An 18,345-nucleotide genomic window follows, 5' to 3' on the forward strand; every position below is an offset into this window, starting at 1 on the left:
CAACTTTAACTTAAGTCAAGATTTATTTAAGGATAATTTGTACCACAACATGTAACAGTTGCTGATAATAAATGTATTTAAATAAATATAGTTTTAGTTGCATTAAACATTATTAGTTTTTCAGAAACATACTCAAGACCTAAACAAATATAAGCCATAACCAGCACCTTTTAAATTGTATAGCAAGTGTTCTGTTACCTTCATCTCTCATATTTTGATCTATCTGTGGACCGGCATTCCTTTCGCGGAAATTTATGCCTTCCATGTGTCGTTGCATTGCTTCCTGTATTACTTCATAGAGTGGCTGATCCTAGATGGATTGCATGTTGGGATGATACGTGAAAGGCAAGATGAAAAACGAGCAGAAAGGCTGTATCTAATGTGCAAACAAGTAGCAATTCTTAGCCTCTAGTTTGAGGCTTGAAAAGCCCCATCTATTATTTTCAGTAGCATCTTTGTCAATGGCAATACATTGCATACAAATTTTAATACTTTAACATTCCAAGGCAAAAAGCAAAGAACAAATTTAGAAGCTCATGGAATTTTTTCTCTCCATCCTACTCCCCACACTTGTCTAATCGCGTGATGCAGGTGAAGCAAGAAGTGCCTAAAATATGGAATTCAAATTTCACCATAAACACAAGATTTAACACAACTATACATTCCTAATGAAATACTTAAATCAGAAGGGATCTTTACCACAGTGCCCGCACGCTGAGGAGAAGAGTCATCTGTTGGATACATCCGAGAAACAGGACACCTGAGAATGTCTAATCCATTTGGCACAATTGTACAGTAGTCCTGGATACACTGAAGCCACCACCATACAGCATCTCGACAGTTGTACCTCGCATGTGTCCCCTGGCCAAGCAGATTGGGAATGAGACCATGTCTTAAAGTCCCACCAAATGCTAAAATGATGTTTCTAGAACAAAACAAAAACACAGTCTTGACTAAGTTACTTTCAAGACCCTTACTGGACTGAGCACTAAGTACAAAGCATACAAGTTTTTAGCAAGGTGGGTCAAGGAGACACACAGGATCTCAAAGAGAGATGCCAGAAGTTTGCTGGTGAAAGCTACAAGTTATTTCATTTGGCATTACTTCTTCTATAATAAAACCTCTATTCCCTATCAATTCCCCAACATGCATGCATTCGAGTCAGTCTGTGCAAAACATACAACATCTGCTGATATGACAAAGCTAGTTTGCTTTTTCATAGCTAACACTATAGAACCTATATCCAAATCCCACCAAGGTCACAGGGAAGGATTTTATTGACATTGTTTACCCTGGAATTCATTCTGATGGGGATCTGGGGTGGAAGGGGGATGGAGGGCAGGAGTAGATCGGAATTTCCTATTAAGATACAAAGAGGTGATGGCAACTGAAGTTATGAGGAGTTTCATTTGAGAACCCTTGCACATACCTTGAATAAAACATGAATTCCATCCAGCTTTAGAAGGGAATATAAACATACTAGTAGACTGCAGATCTTACTGCATGAGAAAGGTAATAGTTATCATAGAATCCCAGACTGGTTTGGGTTGGAAAGGACCTTAAAGCTCATCCAGTTCCAACCCCCTGCCATGGGCAGGGACATCTCACACCAGACCATGTTGCCCAAGGCTCTGTCCAACCTGGCCCTGAACACTGCCAGGGATGGAGCATTTACCACTCCTGTGGGCAGCCTGTGCCAAATGTACAACAGCATGAACAAATACCAACTTAAACCAATCAGTTTAAGCCAATATTTATGTCTGCATCATGTGGCAACCTCTGTCCAAATTAAATATTAACAAAGTATCAAATTAATGCAACAATGATGCGGGTACATGCGAAACACAGTGGCTTTGTTTAAGGATAAGAAGTAGTGTTACAGGAATTAGAACTACCTTAATCTATACAGAACATTGGGTTCATGGTGCTAAGCAAGCAAGAGAAAGTCATTTAAGTAGTATTGAATTTCACTTTGGGAGTGCTCCCAAATCCATCCAGGGCCATTACAGTTTTATACTGCACATCAACTGCTTCTAACTCCTGTGTGTCATCCTACTTTGAGACCATGCCTTTTTCCTAACTAACTGCAAAACCAGGAAGAACTGAATCTAAGCCAGTCTCCTACCTTGCTTCTAGATAGCGCCCAGTAACCAGCATTAGACCTCTCAGTGCAATAAAGGTATCCCTTCCCCAGGAGCGAAAAATTCCAGAGGAAAAGTGAGGTAAACCTAAACAGAAAGGTCATTGTTTGTCTCATTTGTTGATAGAGCAGAAATCTCCATGCACACACGTACACATAAAATAATCACAAGTAAGAATATATTCACGTTTATCATGATTTTTCTAGATGAAGATATTGAAACAATCTCCCCAGCCAAGTTCTTGATAGAATTAAATAAAACCTCATTTTAGAACATCTGCTAGAATTTCGAGATCATGCAACAGAAATTCTCACCTCAGTAAGAGTCCCATTTTAATTAAGTCACTTTGTAACTTAACCAAGTGCCACCCTTTTAATTACAGGAGCAGAAAGAAAACTAACAACCAAAAAGCCAGAGCTATGTGAGGATTTACACTGCTTTGTCAGCAGGGTTACTGCAGGAGGGCCATCCATCTCAGTAGTACAAAGGGGACAAGGCTGAAGCGCTATGCATTTGTTCAGGCCAAAACTGTTCTCAGCCAGTATAAAAGGAATCCTCCTTCTCTTTTCCAGCAGCTTCTAGTACTACATCTTATTGCAGACTTCTAATACCTAACTCATGATTCTGACTGATACAGCTTAATAAGTATGGTTCAGGAGGGTCCATCCTTGTGTTTACTTCCATTTATTAACCTGAAAATTTAACTTACTGGACAAAAAATTCCCCTTGGTGAAGTCTTAAACCAGCAGCCGCTGGTGCATGCTTGACAGAACAACGTTTCAACTTCCCTCACCTACCTGTCCAAAGTATTTGCTAACACTCAAATTCTGCCTCCACACTTGTGGATTTTATGGTACATGACAAGAACACTTGAGAATGAATCCATGTACAAGTTTAAAATCTGAGACACAACTACCACTGAGTATGTGAAGGGAATACGTAAACTCAAACCCTTTGGTGTAATTAATCTTCATGACCAGTTTAAGGGAACACTGTGCCTCTTTCCTGCTAGGTAACACTAAAGCAGTTAGATGGAATGTAACTAAAACCCAGAAACCAGAAGCAGTAAAATTCTGTGACAGATGGCAGAAAGGAGGAAATAAACATCCCATTGACACAGATGCCACAGACTCTGTGGATGTGAAAAGTTTCTGTGGTTGCAGAAAAGGAATGGGCCAGCTCAGAACAAAACTGAATTCATTCTAGGCCACTAAACACAGGAGATAATACTTTGGACATAGGAAAGTGCCCAGTTTAAAGACTGCAAGATGCTGGCTGAACATCAGGAGCTATAAGCACTATTTGCTGACTGCTTTTATGCTCTTTCCTTTTGGAGAGTTTCAGATCAGGCGTTTTGCTCTGCTAAAGGCTCTTTTTCTCTGAGAACTTGTGAAAAATGAATTCACTCTTGTACTTCATTACAATTCAGTTTTTAAATCCATGTTTAAAGGAAGATAAACTAAAGCCTATCACACCAAGTCTATTTATCTCAAGCAAGTCTCCTGGAAAGAGAGAACATACTTATGGATCTCCATATATGATAAAGAAAGGTATTTTTATCTATATCCACTAAATAAAGTGTTTATAAGCTCCATCTCCCATTCCCCAAGAGCAGTAACAAAATGGGTTTCTCAGAGTAGTACCACTAGACAGAGCTCCCATAGTTTTAAACCTGAAACCTAGGGGAAGGGCAAGTAAAACTGCTGCCTATGTTTTATACCTACATTTTATTCCTGGTTGCTGACATAATGGATCCCAAACACAATGGAGACACTTCTAAATACAGTTACTAAGGACAGCTGAACTATTCTGGAAGACTTTTAACATTGTCCTCACTTACCAGCTGCCAAGGAAACACAACACTGCTCTTTCACATTCGTAATCTCATTCAGCCTATAGGGAACATCACGCAAGGAAGGAGACAGATCTGGCAGGCAGGAGTATCTTCCTATGCCACACATCTGGATCGAACCCAAGGAAAGGTGTTTCACAAATGTTGATCCATTCTGCACAAAGCTGCAATGCAACATAATTCAATTAAAATAAATTCATTTTCAGCAACATCAATCTATCCTTTTTCATTTACCAATAACTACTGTAAGTATTAGGCATAATGAATACAATAAACTAACAATGGGTTAATATTTCTATTTTGCAGTACATAAGATTCAGTTTGTAAATCAATTTTTTCCCCCAAAAATGGATGCCCAATATTAGTCTTAAAATTCAATTTAACAACGGCAGTGGGAGTATTGATGACAAATATTTCTAGGGAAAAGGGCAAAACCAAAAGCTTGGTTTACATGATGCCTTCATAGAGACCTCAGACCTGAAAAATATGAGGAAAGATATTTTACCGTGAACAAGAGCTCCTGTCAAACCTGTTGTTTTTTTTTTTAAAGAAAGATCACCGCATATTAATATATATTATCATACATAAAAATGTATAGATCAGTGAACACTGTCCAAATTAATGCAGCCTGTGTTCCTGACAAGTCCAGGCCCAAACCTTTTTTTATGGAATGTACCCCTTTGCACAGGAGTTCGCTGCCACTCCAAATTCTAGTCCCATTTTAACATCTGTATTTAAAACACCCCAAACCTGACTTGCTCAGAGTGCTCATAACTAGAATAAAGCCTCCATTAAATCCATCTCCCTTCCCTTTCCAAGGGAGAAAAGAGAAGCAGATGCTGAAGACTAAACAGTTATCTGAAGAAGTAAGAAAAGTGCTCAGATAACAAAGGTTATTCAGCTGTGTTAGAAACACTGAACAAAGCAACAGCCCAAGGACAATCTGGTTATATTCTTCTTTCCCTGAACTTCAGGAATCGTTGCAGTTGTACTAAAATTACAGCAAAAAAAGGTTTCTGAAGCTTGGCAAAGAAATGCTGGCTTAAGACTTCCTCCTCCTGCTGCACACCACCAACAGGAATTATAGATTCAAGCCCTGCATAGCTATGCAAAACCTCAGCCTTCCAAACCACCACCGGTAGAAGATAGATTTGATATTCATTACCTATTTTACCCTTTGACACTGGACAAGTATGAAGAGATTTAAATCACATTCTCCAGCAGATAAAACTGAAAAGGTGCAAATATGTGCAGGTACCTCTACAGCTCTGATCTGCCCAGCATACCTAGACATCTGACGCCATCCGACATCCAGAAGCGTTGTGTATGCACCCACTAATATGGCATCAAAGTAACATGGGATGAGGTAACGTGGAATTCTCTTCAGGTAGACAAACATGGCTTTCAACCATTTACCAACCTATTAAAATACAAGAGAATCAGAACTTGATAACACTAGGGTTCAAAACCAGTGCTTTCAGGATGCAGCTAGCTGAAGTATGTGTACATTTATTACACCCAAGTTATGCTTGGCTACCACAAAAATGAGATTCTCTTCTGTTACTAACACCACCATCAGCATGCAACCATTCACATTTTCAAAGCTGTCCATGATAGATATTTGTGGTAGAACTGCTGCACCCTCCTGCTCCTAAAGCAGTTGGGAAAAATCTGTGCTATATTTATTATGTCATAAATGGGCAAAACCACCAACTATAGAAAGAGTTTATATTTTGCTAGTCTGGTAGGAAAAACTCCAAATATCACGAAGAAGTTATCAAAACTGAGAAGCAAAGGAAAGCTGCAACTTGGAAAGCATCACTGCAACCCATGGGAAGGGTTCCTCATTGCTTATAAAGACAAGGTTGAAGAGATGAAGCTTGAGACAGTGATAGAAAAATTACCAGAAGGCTGAATTATTTACAGCCACTAGTGAAAAATTACTGCAGATCTGGGCCTAGGGCTCGAGATTCTGGAGCTTCACCTCCTCTGTGTCACTGTAAAGCATTCAACACATAGGAAGTATTTCTCCTGTTAAAAAAGCATTTTGACAACCTACTAGGAAGTTACTTGAGATTCAAACCTTGCAGATGAAGAAAGTAAGTGTCAATGTATTACATGATGACATTGTGCTTGTAACCTGGAAATTAGGAAGGGAAAGTACCTATCGCTATAGGTACTTTATATTTTCTGCAAAACAGAGTAAGACACTACAAAAGAACTCAAAAACTACACAGGAACAAACATGCAATAGTCTTTGAGGAGCAGTAAATTTGGCAAGTATCAGAGCAACTTCCTTTCTATAAAAGCTCTGTCTGTGAAATCGAACTCAACATTCACTTCAGTACATCAGCTGCTTTATCTATTCTTCTGCTTTCTTACACTTGACTTCAGGAATAAAATGAAGTAAGAATGCTAAAGCCTTTATTATTATATTCATTATGGAAGTTACTCAAATCAGTTCATCTTGTGAACTACAGCAATTGCCATGCAGGAAAATCAAATATGACAAAGAAAGAAAAGGACTGCATACAGGTAACCTGAATCTCAGCAATCCCTGTCTTCTCAGTGATTGACTGTGCCATCTTACAGTAACTCTATCATAATAATGTACACCTGGTGTTCAGGCCCTCTTTTGAAAGTACTTAAAGAAATAACAGTTACTTCATTTTTATGTGAGGAAAAGTAATAAACAGGGAAGGACCCTGCAAGCCTTTCCACCACAGCTATCCATCCCTCCATGCCCTAGGCAGTTTTCACTTTCCTTTTGCAGTCTATTCTTAAACAGGATTGAAGAGAGGGAAGAAAAATGGTGTCCTGGAAGTCCTACTAGAACTTGCCTAGACAAAAGGTGTTACAGACAGACTGAAGTTCAGAACAGAGCAGCAACTGAAAAGGAAATAAACTAGTCATTTAAAACCCCAAGGTCACCAAGTAAGTATTTTTACTCACTTCTGCACAGGCTGCTGCACGTGAAATCAGGCGATTACTGACATAATCAATCATCCAGTCACCAGATCTTAAATTGTCACAAAATGGATGACCTAAATCATTCTTTGGTCTAATGTCTGCCATCACGGACATTAACCCTGAAGATACAAACCCAACTCTGTATTAAAAGACACGCTGTTATCACAAATAGCAAGTACAATTCAGGAAGAAAAGGTACACAGCGCAACAGATGGTCTGGAGCACAAGTGTGATGGGGAACGGCTGAAGAACGTGGGGAGTTCAGTCTGGAGCAGAGAAAGCTCAGGGGGAACCTTATCTTTCCCTACAACTGCCTGACAGGAGGATGGAGCCAGGAGGGGCTTGCCTCTGCTGCCAAGGAACAAAGGATGGGACAGGAGGAAATGGCCTCAAGCTGCACCAGGGCAGGTTTAGATGGAGCTGAGGAACAATTCCTTCCCCACAGGGTGCTCAGGCATTGGAAGAGGCTGCCCAGGGCAGTGCTGGAGTCACCGTCCCTGCAAGTGTTCACACACCATGGAGACGAGGCCCTCAGTGCCATGGGTTAGGGGTGGCCTTGGCAGTACTGGGAATGGTTGGACTGGATGAGCTTAAAGGGCTTTTCCAAACCAGGTGATTCTGTGATTCTCTGCGAATTTAACTGCATTCTCTTGGTCTGCACAATGAGGTAGGATACAACTCAATAGCTGTTTCCACAGCATACATCATACAGAGTTACGAAAGTTGTGGAATAACTACGATGCAATTAATACATTTGAGAAGTGGTCAACAGTGCTCAGAATTTAGTAATGCTGAGTTTATTAATGTGACTTTTCACTGCAGATATATGTATTTTGGTTTTATTGTAAAAGCAATGGCATTGGGGTTAAAACACATATTGAAACTTCATTTTGCAGCCCAGAGTATCAAGAGAGAGGAGCTTTGGTTTAGTATATGATTTTTCTGGGTACAACTCTGATTAGCAGCATGGTCAAGCAGAAAAAAACCCTCACTTATGTTCTTTACTCAAACAATGGCACTAGTCATAAACCAGCATTAAGGTATGACCTATACTGGGCAGCTGTATGCGATGTTTTTTTTAACTTGACAGAAAAAAGAAAGCTGAAACTATTACCTTGGAGGCCTGCATACTTCAGTGATGACCAGTTTGGTATATTATAGCAGCCTCCACCATCTTCTCGCTCTTCTGCCTCACATCTATACAGCACTTGATTTAGGTCAGCCAAAGTCAGTTTAGATGCAATACTTTAAAAACAGTGGAGAAAACAAAAACAATTCTAAACCCAAAGAGCAGCATCAGTAGGGAAAGACAGAAGAGGATTTCATAAACAATGCTAGCTTCAGACTTCAATCAAAATAACTCACCACTTCATCCTGTAAATTAAGAGCCTAAATTTTGAGATGCTCTGCTCTGTTGCTTCACTATTTATTTAGAAACACAGTATTAAGTACAAACCCTGAACAGTCAAACCCCAACGCTGACAAGTACTCCATGTAGCATGTCCACTTTAAGCAGCAATTATACAGAACATGAACAAAAGAGCTCAGGAAGTTTTGAAGTTCTGAAGTATTAAACTTGCTTGTATTATACACAAAAAGAATCTCTCAGAGTTTTTGTTGCCTTCTGACAATCCAAATCTACCCTCAGAAGCAACAACAACAAAATCCTCACTGAGTTTGCAGAGCATTCTTTGCTCCCAAGTGTAGTTCTCTCGGTTCTACTTTAGAAACTGAAAGCATACTCACGAGGAGAACAACGTATTTAATATGGGTGCTGAATGATCATCAGGAAGACTTCCAGATTTAAAGTGAGGGCTGAACTGGATCAAGTGATTGCGGAGTACACCAACAGCCTCTTGTGCCTTTGGGTCAAGACTAACTCTGTAAAAACAAGTGCATAACTTGGAGAAATGGAGCACTTCAAATAACTATTCCCCAGTCTCAAAGCAAAGCAGCCCATCATTCTGTTTGCTAACACAGCTGTTGCCCAGCTATAACAACATACCTGAACACTATTACACTTCCTGGCGTCAGTTTTTCAAACTCTATTTCTTGAACAAATTCATTCGGCCCTTTTATGGCAGTTCCTGCTTGCTTTATGATTTTACTGTCCTTGATCTTTGAAAAGAGAACACATTTGCAACTGAAATTCAATGTTTTTTCTAAGGTAAAATAACACAAATGACAAAGTATTACACGAGAACATAGGGGAAGGAGGCTACCTGGATGTGCTCTCTGAGTTCCACTGTGAAATTAGGCAATCCATTTACAAAACGCTCATCTTTTTTGTAAGGACTGGCACTTCTCTCAATAGTCCGAGCCTCAAGTACTACTTCTTCTATTTTTCCTAAGAAAAGTTAAATCATATTGTAGCTGTTAAGATACTTGAAAAGGGGTTCTTTTGAAAACATGAAGCAAAACCTAAAACTAAATACCCAAATACTCCGAATGAAACCCTCAAATATTGAAAATACAAGTCTGTTATACAGCTAAAGAACAAGCAGATGTGAGGAAGTGTTTTAAATATCCTATAAACACTCACTACACACTCACTGTTGCACTGTATTTAAAAGTTTTGCTATTTCATAACTGAACCATAAAATCAGCCACCAATTAGTGAATTACAAACTGACTTCTCCTGATCTGTTAGTCTCTATTACCTTATAGGAGAAACCATAAGAATGGTTTCCAAACTGCAGCTACAGATGGATGGATCTAAGGCAGAAGTTCTTCCCTGTGAGGGTGCTGAGGCACTGGCACAGGGTGCCCAGAGAAGCTGTGGCTGCCCCATCCCTGGCAGTGTCCAAGGCCAGGTTGGACACAGGGGCTTGGAGCAAGCTGCTTTAGTATGAGGTGTGCCTGGCCATGGCAGGGGTTGGAACTGGATGGGCTTTAAGATTCTTTCCAACCCAAACCAGTCTGGGATCCTATTTTTATCTTCAAAGTGTAACAGCTACCATTATTATTCAAATGATCCAATTTTCTCTATCCTTTCAGTAAACTACAAACTAAGGTATACAGGTCTTGCAGCTGCTTGTAAATGTCTTAACATGTAATGTGACTAAAACAGGCACATGCACACAAAGAACTGAATATACTTAAAAAGCCAGTTTGGAAAGCTTCGCTTCAGAAGTGTGTTGAGGTAGTGTATAGAAGTTGTTATAATTTCCTGCTATTAAGTATAGTAAATACTTGCATATGGAGGTAATACATACATAATATTAATATTATCTCTATATTAACTTATGCACTACAAAGTTGTTTCTTAATATGTATTTTAAAACTACAAAAATAGTCATACACAAGGAAGCTAAACATCAATGACTTACAAATATGGTATTTTAGCCTTCACAGTATAGCACTTAATAGCAATCCCTGCCCCAGCTCTGTACAACTAACTTTCTTGCTGTTATTTCTTACCAGCTCACAAACAAGACAGCAAACAAAAGCACACCCTCATGGGGAGCTTCTAAGAGAAAGCAGACTCAACATGCCTTTGAAAACCCTAAGCAAGGTAAGCTTCTTATGGTTTATTTAACCACTTCTGGTGGATGCATGTTGGTACATATAAAAAGAGTGTTATATACTGAAAATTCTCAATCTGAAACACATGAAATCGGTATAAAAAGGATGGAATGAGAATAACTTGAATTTTTTGTATGCCTGCCATCTCTTGAAAAGAAATCTGATTACCTGGGATACACATTTCAGGTACTTCTTTACTGTAGAATGAAGTTTTAGGATCCCTGAAGGCAGTTCGACTTACAGCCACAACAGACTGGTGTGTGTTAGGGCAATGCCTTGTCACTGCCACTATGTCTTCATCAACTTGATCTACATACACCTAGAAAAGACAGACCATTGCAACTGTGCTCACTCACAACAGGAATATAGAGAAATCACAGTGGTACTCTCACTTCTTGCCTGATTAAAGCCTTTAGCCCCCAGCTCCTGATGCAGCCTGTTAATGGCCAGCCTTCCTGCTAGAATTCCCGTTTGGAAGTTAACTTCACCAGAAGCCAGGTGTGCTGCTGGATTCCATTTTGCATAAAACCTCTCTTCAGATACCACAGAGATCTGCAGAGAAATTAAGATTTAAGCAAATATCAGCTACTCTGGAAAAACAAAACAAACAAACAACTGGGGGTGACATGCTTTAGTGGTAGGCTTGGCAGTGCTGGCTTAACAGCTGGACTTTATGATCTCAAAGGTCTTTTTCAACCTGGCTGATTCTATATAATCAATTCAAATTTCATATGAAATCAGATAATCCAAAGTAACGCCAGCCAGTTAACTGCTTGAAATTTCAAATAAACAGCATAAAAGTATGTCCTAGGAGAAGAACAAAGCTTACATATCTAAAAAGAACTGAAGAGCTCAACTGCAGACACTTACCTGGTGTGGTACTAGTTCATCATAGCCTTTGGTGCTTCCTGTAGCACAGCATGCCATGGAAACAATCATTGCGCTGGGAAGGGCATCATATGCGGATCGATGCTACATTAAAAACACAGTGGAACAAAGACATAATTCATCCCTCCCAATTCAGCATGCAGAAGATATTCTCAGTTTAAAAGAGGAGTAAAAGTAACTACAAATGCATTAACAAAAGCAACTTGAGAGAAACCCATGAAAATAAGCATCCAGTTCCCACCACACTCTCATTCTCTCCTGTAGAGTGGCTTAGGAGAACAGGCTAAGAAGCAGAAACAGTGGCTGAAATGAAAAAAATCAAACCAGCTCATGAAGCAGCTTTATACGCTTTTTCCCTTAAAAGAAAAAATCCTGAGCACCAGAGGGAGTTGTGCTAAAATTCTATTCTCTGCACCACAACCTGAAGAACTGAAACACATTTTCACTCAATATTGCTCAGGGAAAACATTCAGCTTGTACCAAGCCTTCTCATGGCTCAGGCACAGCAAATCAGAAAACATTCAATATAAACTCTGGGGTTTCGTTTAGGTGCTCACCTGAATTGGACATTCATTATCATGGGTAATATCCATAAAGAGTGCATGAGCAATAGCCGGCATCAAAGGCCTCAAATGCGGCTGAACAAAAGAGCCAACGGGTTCACCTCCAAAACGATAAACTAACCTTCCTTCTTCATGGCTATTATAAGCAGTCATTGCCTCTAAAGAACAAAACAGGTAGACATTTGCATAAGAGTAACTACCATGGAGTAAAACATGCAGAAAGATGTTAATGCAGCACTTCACAGTTGTTACTTTGGTGTGTTCTATCATTAAAAAAACACAAAAATTGCATACAACTATATGCTCCAGTATGAATGTGCAACCCAGGAGTTGTTGAGCTAGTCAGTGTCATAGATTAAGGTAGAGAAAGCTAAGGGGGAAAAGGGAGAAAAAAAAGATCTCAAACTGTTCCTCACAGAAACTGATGTGACAGAAGTCAGACACAATGCAGCACCTGCACAGCAGAACTGCACTACAACCTCTTCCCTCACTAGAATAAGAGGGAAATATTTAACCACCTGTAAACTGATACAGGATGTCTTCTTTTACAGCTAGTACTGTATTTTCTGCTGAAGTATCAAGGAAGTCACAATACAAAAAAATGTACTTCTAGCTGCACAGAGTATGAAATTCATAGTGCATAATGCAGAAGCAACCTTTCCTTGGAACAAGCATGTATGTCATCTATCATCTCTTGTTGGGAACACAGTACACACAGAGCAAGCCTACCTCTTATTAAGGAGGTAATGCCCAGCCTATTCACAAAGATATTGTCCAGCTCCTCATTTCCAGTGAACAGCTCAGCCACTACATACAAATTGGCTCGCAATTTCCTAGCTGTGTCCAGCATGTACTGCAAAAAGCACAGCCAAAAAAGCCACAGAAAGGGGGGAAAGGTAGATACAAAAAAAGGACAAGTTTCAAAGCTAGGCAGGGAGTGGACAATAGGAAAATGCCATGCAGCAAAGATAAACCAGCAAAATTAAGGAACAAAAAAGTTCTTACACAGAAGAGGACACACAAACATAAGCAAAAATCAAGAAGTAGCATAAAACACAGGCAAGTTAAATAGAAAATGAAGAAGAGGTAATTGCACAAGCAAAGAACATGGATATTTAAGGAAAAAAAAAGGCATACCAATGTTAGTTTCACATTAAAAACCCCAAACCATACATGACAATCCTACATCATTTCCATCTGCTTATTGTACCTCTGATCAGGCTGGTAATTCCCAGGCGGTTGACAAAAATATTGTCAATGTACTCACTGCCCGTGAAGAGTTCAGCTACCACATAAAGATTAGGTCTGACTGATCTGGCTGTCGCTAGCATCTCCTATAGATCGTAATACATTTTTAATGCAAGGCATTGTCAGCTGTATATATGCAATCATGAACACAAACAGTAACCAAACTTAAGTAACTCATATATGCTGTTCATTAAAGAAATTCCTAGCAGTTAAGATGGATAAAAGCACATTTGTATTTTACAATCGATTCTAGGAAATTCTTTTAAAGAGTTAAAGCTAATTACAACTTTGGTTTGAAACAAAACTTAGCTCAAAATGGAAAAACAAAGGTTGGATAAAAGCGATACCTGTAAAGACTTCAGTTCTAGACTTCAAAGTTACCATTCCAAACCCAGTAACAATAAATGAAAGAATGGCAGAAGTTTGGAAATGGTTGCATTTAAGAGCTCCTGTGTGCACAACTCAACTCGTTTTAGAGAGCTCTTCACAGATGTGGGTAAGCTCTGTAACCAAGCTAAGGCTATGCACTGACAAGCTGTACTACTCAAACTCTACTTAAAGCTCATTTCCTAGGGAAGTACAATGTCTGGATGGAGTCAGCACCATAGTAAACAAGAAGCACTAATTGTAACAATAAGCCTGCCAGACAACTTGTTGCAGGTGTTCTTTCCCAACTTTTCAATTCTGGGAAGTAAACCTCTTCCTGATTAATTCAGCAATAGCAAAAATATGTATGACAAAGACACACCAAGACTTTGAACCATGTCTTGGCAATGACCCCAGATAAAACTGACATACTGCACCTTGGCAGTCACTGCACTTAGTCTGTAGATATGTGAGGGAAAGTTTAGCCAGGTCCATCTGCATGTGTAGTATTTCAGCTAAAGCAGAGAGGTGAAAGACACAATAGCTATACCCCTCTGTGACCTGCTTAAAGGAGCTGAAACCACACCTAACATCACCAGTCAAGAAACCTTTCTTATGCTATGAGGAAGATTCATTCACACCTGAACTCTGCTCTGTAGATCCTGCAAATTCCACAGCAGTGGAGCAGGACTGAGTTCAAAGGCAGAACCTGCTTTACAACAAACATGCCTAATTTTACATACCTCAGCTACATGAATGGGTGTTGAGTGACAGTTGTCAAGACGAACACCATGGAAATACTTGGCAGTGATTTCAGTGTATTTTTTCATGTGAGCCCACAGATAGGGGCAGTCTTCAGGTTTATTACCATAACGCAGCTTCACACTGTCTCCCCAGCAAATGAGCTCTCTTCTCAAGTAAACATTTGAGCCTGCAAGGGAAATAAATTCATTATAGCGTATATGTATAGTACAGAACATGTACCAAAACCAGAATGTGATATTTCATTTCCTAGAACACTGTGATGAAGAATAAAGATTCTAATAACGGTTATCAACTCAAAATCTACGTAGTCGACACTGACACACAATTTCAGAGTACTCCAAGGGAACAGATAACTTCTATAGTGATATTAATTCTTCAAATCGAAATAAAAATCCTTTTAATTCTTCTAAGTAGTATAAAAACGGTTCTTGAGAGGAAAAAAAAGAAGAAAAAGGCAGCAAAAAAATGAAGGGAATCAGTAGTTGGGGTTGTTTATACCAGCCAAATAGAAAAGCATATCTCTGTGTTACCATATACAAACTGCCACAGCCACAGTTTCAAATTCCATTTCTGTTACCAGCAGACCGATGCTGTAAGGCAAATTTCCAAAGTACTTAGGCCTGTAGGGCACTTAAATAGACAAAGTTCCTAAATAGCTTTTGTATGTATGAAAATAGTTACCCTTCATCTCACCTACTTTCACATACTAATTTTTTGCCTTCTTTTTGATACAATCAGTAACAAAAAATCTTTAAATCCGAGTTCATCTGTAATGTACTTACTGCACAGAATGCACTTATGGAGATTTAACTGTGACAAAGACTTAAATAATCAGTCAGATCTAAACCAAATGATTTCTGGCCTATATAAATCACTTATTTGACAGTGCAGCAATATACCACTTAAAAACCAAACACCAACACCCCACACTGTTTGCAACATGTAATATCCAGGACAAACATGGAAATGTCAATATACAGACCCACATAAGAGAAATACAATTGTATTTGAGCCATCAGTCTTCTGAAGGTCTATTTATATTCATCTTATCTAAACCTGATCAAAGCACAAGCAGGGTCAGCACCACTCAGGATGAGTAGGACATAGCTACTCCATTGCTTTCTGCTTTCCCAGCCCTGCTATACTGATGCACCACAAGTTATTTTAGTCGTTGAAGCTTGAATTAGATCAGGAAACTTGCTGAAAAGTAATCCTGGGTTAGCAAACATGGTTTTTCAGCCACACTGATTTCCTAAGCTCACATTATGGACACCTTACTGATTGGGCCTATACAATGAAAGATGCACAAGAGTATGAAACTAGTAAGTAAAGAGCAGGGACTGTAACTCACCTGAACTTCCAAAAGCATTCATTGAAGCACAGCCGACCTTTTATCTTCACTAATGGCAACACAGCCACATGGACAGAAAAACGCTTCCTTTGGATGAACACCATTCTTTTTGTAAGGGCCATTTACAGAACTAGCCACAATAGTTTTGCAAGTCCTATATTTGTGCCCTTATGTATCATATTTTCACAATGTATTCTCAGGTTCAGTAACATGTGTCACAAACCAAAGATACAACACAAGTATAAAGCACTCAAAAAGCTGTAGATGAATTAAGAGGATTATCAGGGGCTGGAGCACCTCCTGTACAAAAAGATAGGCTGTGAATACTGGGGCTGTTCAGCCTGGAGAAGAGAAGCTGCATGGAGACCTCAGAGCAGCTTCCAGTGTTTGAAGGGGGCTACAAGGATGCTGGAGAGGGACTCTTCATCAGGGACTGTAGTGATAGGACAAGGGGTGATGGGCTCAAACTGAAACAGGGGAAGTTCAGGCTGGATCTAAGGCAGAAGCTCTTCCCTGTGAGGGTGCTGAGGCACTGTCACAGGGTGCCCAGAGAAGCTGTGGCTGCTCCATCCCTGGCAGCGTTCAAGGCCAAGTTGGACACAGGGGCTTGGAGCAAGCTGCTCTAGCGTGAGGTGTCCCTGCCCATGGCAGGGGGTTGGAGCTGGATGAGCTGTAAGATCCTTCCAACCCAAACCAGTCTGTGTTTCTATGATTCCAAAAGAGAAAACTCAGTAATAGACATTATGTATGCCAACTAAAGCCAGAGACTGAAGGAAAGTCTGCCAGAAGAAAGGGGAATTAGCTGAAAGGCAACTGAACAAAACCCACCCTTGACACATACATTTTCATCCTTGTGAAGCAGGTTTAAAAAAAACAAACAAACAAAAATGAAACAGTAAATAAAAACTAGTGAAAGGGCTGTAGATTACTTTGCAAAAGTGAGGCATTTTCAAACTCCAGAGCACTCTGGAATATCAATTAGATTAGCTTCTAAAGCAGACTGTAACTCTTAGATTAGAATTAAACTGACCTTTGTTTGATTCAGTTTACGAAGTGAATGTCTACTCTGAAAACTAGAGTTGCCAATCTTGCTTTTATTGGTATCAGTGCTGTCCCAAAGGAGTTAGAATGCACTACTTTAGTGCATGGTTATTTCATACCCTGTCTTCCTTTCACAAGTAATCTGCATTCTTAATTTGGATGAACTGAGTCATCTCTTGACTGCCACTAAGTGGCCTTTTCAAGTATCCACTTTTTGCTCACTAATGCAGTAAAACACTATCCACCTTTCTATTGCATTAGCTTTCCGCCGCTGCCATTGTCTTATGGAAATGCAAACAAGCAGTGGTGTTGGAACAAAGTACAAAGTAAGCAGAAAAGACAATGACAAAAGCAGGGAGGCAGGATATCCCCATTTCAGTGGCAGAAAGCTGGTTATTTCCCTCTCAAATCTTGCAAAACTGCACCTCAAATCCCAGTTCTTATAGTTGATCTGTATGCTGAAAGGGAAATAAACTGCTGTAAACTGTCTGCTATTCTGCAGCTTCACAGGAATACACCTGGAAAAAAAAGGTACATTAAATAAAACCCTTTCTGCTTTGGTTAGAATATCAAAAGGTTTATAAGATCATTCAAAGTTTGTTTACAAACCTGGTTCTGCAAAGTTTCTAAGAGGATCATCTCCCATAACCCAGCCATTATGTGCCATGAAATAACAAGCTTTATCTGGTTGATGTATCATAGTTTCTTCTTCCTCCACTGTAAGCTCTTTGAATGGATAAGTGAAATACCTACGGAATAGACAGGCAATTAAAACAAGCCAACTACATAAAGTAACCTAAACTGAAACTTGGTGGTTTTGAAATTAAAATATCTGCTATGAAGTGGCTAGATAAACCAGATACAGACTAGACTATAAGTGGAGAGCTTCCTGTTTGGTAGCATGCCCTGAAGGAGAAAAGACAGGTGCTGCCACTATCTTGGTGTCAGCTGGTAGCACACAACTAAAGCCCTAGCGCTTCAGATACATGAATGGTGTCAAGTACATCAAACCTGACAGGTGTAAGCTTTCCCACTTCACCCCTCTTCCACCTATAAGAGCCGTTTCCACTACATATGACTTCATCGTGCTAAGTATTGTTTCATGCCCTGGTCACGTAAGTTACCACTGTGGCTTAAAAAAGACAATCAATTCATTAGGAAGCATTTTTCCATGGGGAAACAAAACTACACTTGTAGGCATAAATGTATACTTTTAACAAACTTTGAAGTCACTTTTCCTGGAAGATTCTGATAATTAAGAAAAAATAAATAGATATGTACCTGGTAACTAAAGGATATTTTCTAGTGATAGGACCCAGCTTAGGACCACCACCAGCCAGTCGTTCATAAACCACAGTGCCCACAAGACAATTGACAGCCTAGAAGTGATTAAATTAGGCATTATTGAAACTCCTATATTTCTTTGCAATTTAAAACAATTCAGCATTACAACACAAGTAATTATAAGACCTGCTCTTGATGGTGATGAGTTTGTCTCTGCTGTTCAGCATTCAATTCCTCAAGTCTCTTGCGAAACCAGTTACAACACTCTTCTATTGCAGCTGGTCCATTGCTTCTCAGGACATTGAAAGCAGAGAGCAATTTGAATAGTTTATTTTTAAAACATGCACTATG

The 18,345-nt window shown here is 39.5% G+C and overlaps 1 protein-coding gene across 2 annotated transcripts in view; it reads right to left on the bottom strand.

Moving 5' to 3' along the window:
* The window catches only part of AGL (amylo-alpha-1, 6-glucosidase, 4-alpha-glucanotransferase), a 38,827-nt gene that overhangs the window by 10,423 nt on the left and 10,059 nt on the right, over positions 1-18,345 (bottom strand). The window contains exons 9-27 of one of the 2 annotated variants that reach the window (XM_061461539.1): positions 18,181-18,283; positions 17,992-18,089; positions 17,320-17,459; positions 14,297-14,484; positions 12,669-12,792; positions 11,934-12,097; positions 11,359-11,460; positions 10,888-11,040; positions 10,657-10,807; positions 9,186-9,310; positions 8,969-9,081; positions 8,710-8,844; positions 8,078-8,208; positions 6,946-7,082; positions 5,280-5,413; positions 3,982-4,157; positions 2,126-2,228; positions 700-925; positions 199-310 (exon numbers count right to left, since the gene is read on the bottom strand). In XM_061461539.1, the coding sequence (XP_061317523.1) occupies positions 199-310; positions 700-925; positions 2,126-2,228; positions 3,982-4,157; positions 5,280-5,413; positions 6,946-7,082; positions 8,078-8,208; positions 8,710-8,844; positions 8,969-9,081; positions 9,186-9,310; positions 10,657-10,807; positions 10,888-11,040; positions 11,359-11,460; positions 11,934-12,097; positions 12,669-12,792; positions 14,297-14,484; positions 17,320-17,459; positions 17,992-18,089; positions 18,181-18,283 (2,615 nt within the window). Of the gene's footprint in view, positions 1-198; positions 311-699; positions 926-2,125; positions 2,229-3,981; positions 4,158-5,279; positions 5,414-6,945; positions 7,083-8,077; positions 8,209-8,709; positions 8,845-8,968; positions 9,082-9,185; positions 9,311-10,656; positions 10,808-10,887; positions 11,041-11,358; positions 11,461-11,933; positions 12,098-12,668; positions 12,793-13,149; positions 13,274-14,296; positions 14,485-17,319; positions 17,460-17,991; positions 18,090-18,180; positions 18,284-18,345 lie in introns of both variants that reach the window. The other variant, XM_061461548.1, reaches the window with a different exon arrangement.

This window comes from Pezoporus flaviventris, unplaced genomic scaffold (genome assembly GCF_033815535.1).
Source record: "Pezoporus flaviventris isolate CSIRO_AGI_PZ_B2104156 unplaced genomic scaffold, CSIRO_AGI_Pfla_v1 ptg000001l, whole genome shotgun sequence".
Lineage (NCBI taxonomy): Eukaryota > Metazoa > Chordata > Aves > Psittaciformes > Psittacidae > Pezoporus > Pezoporus flaviventris.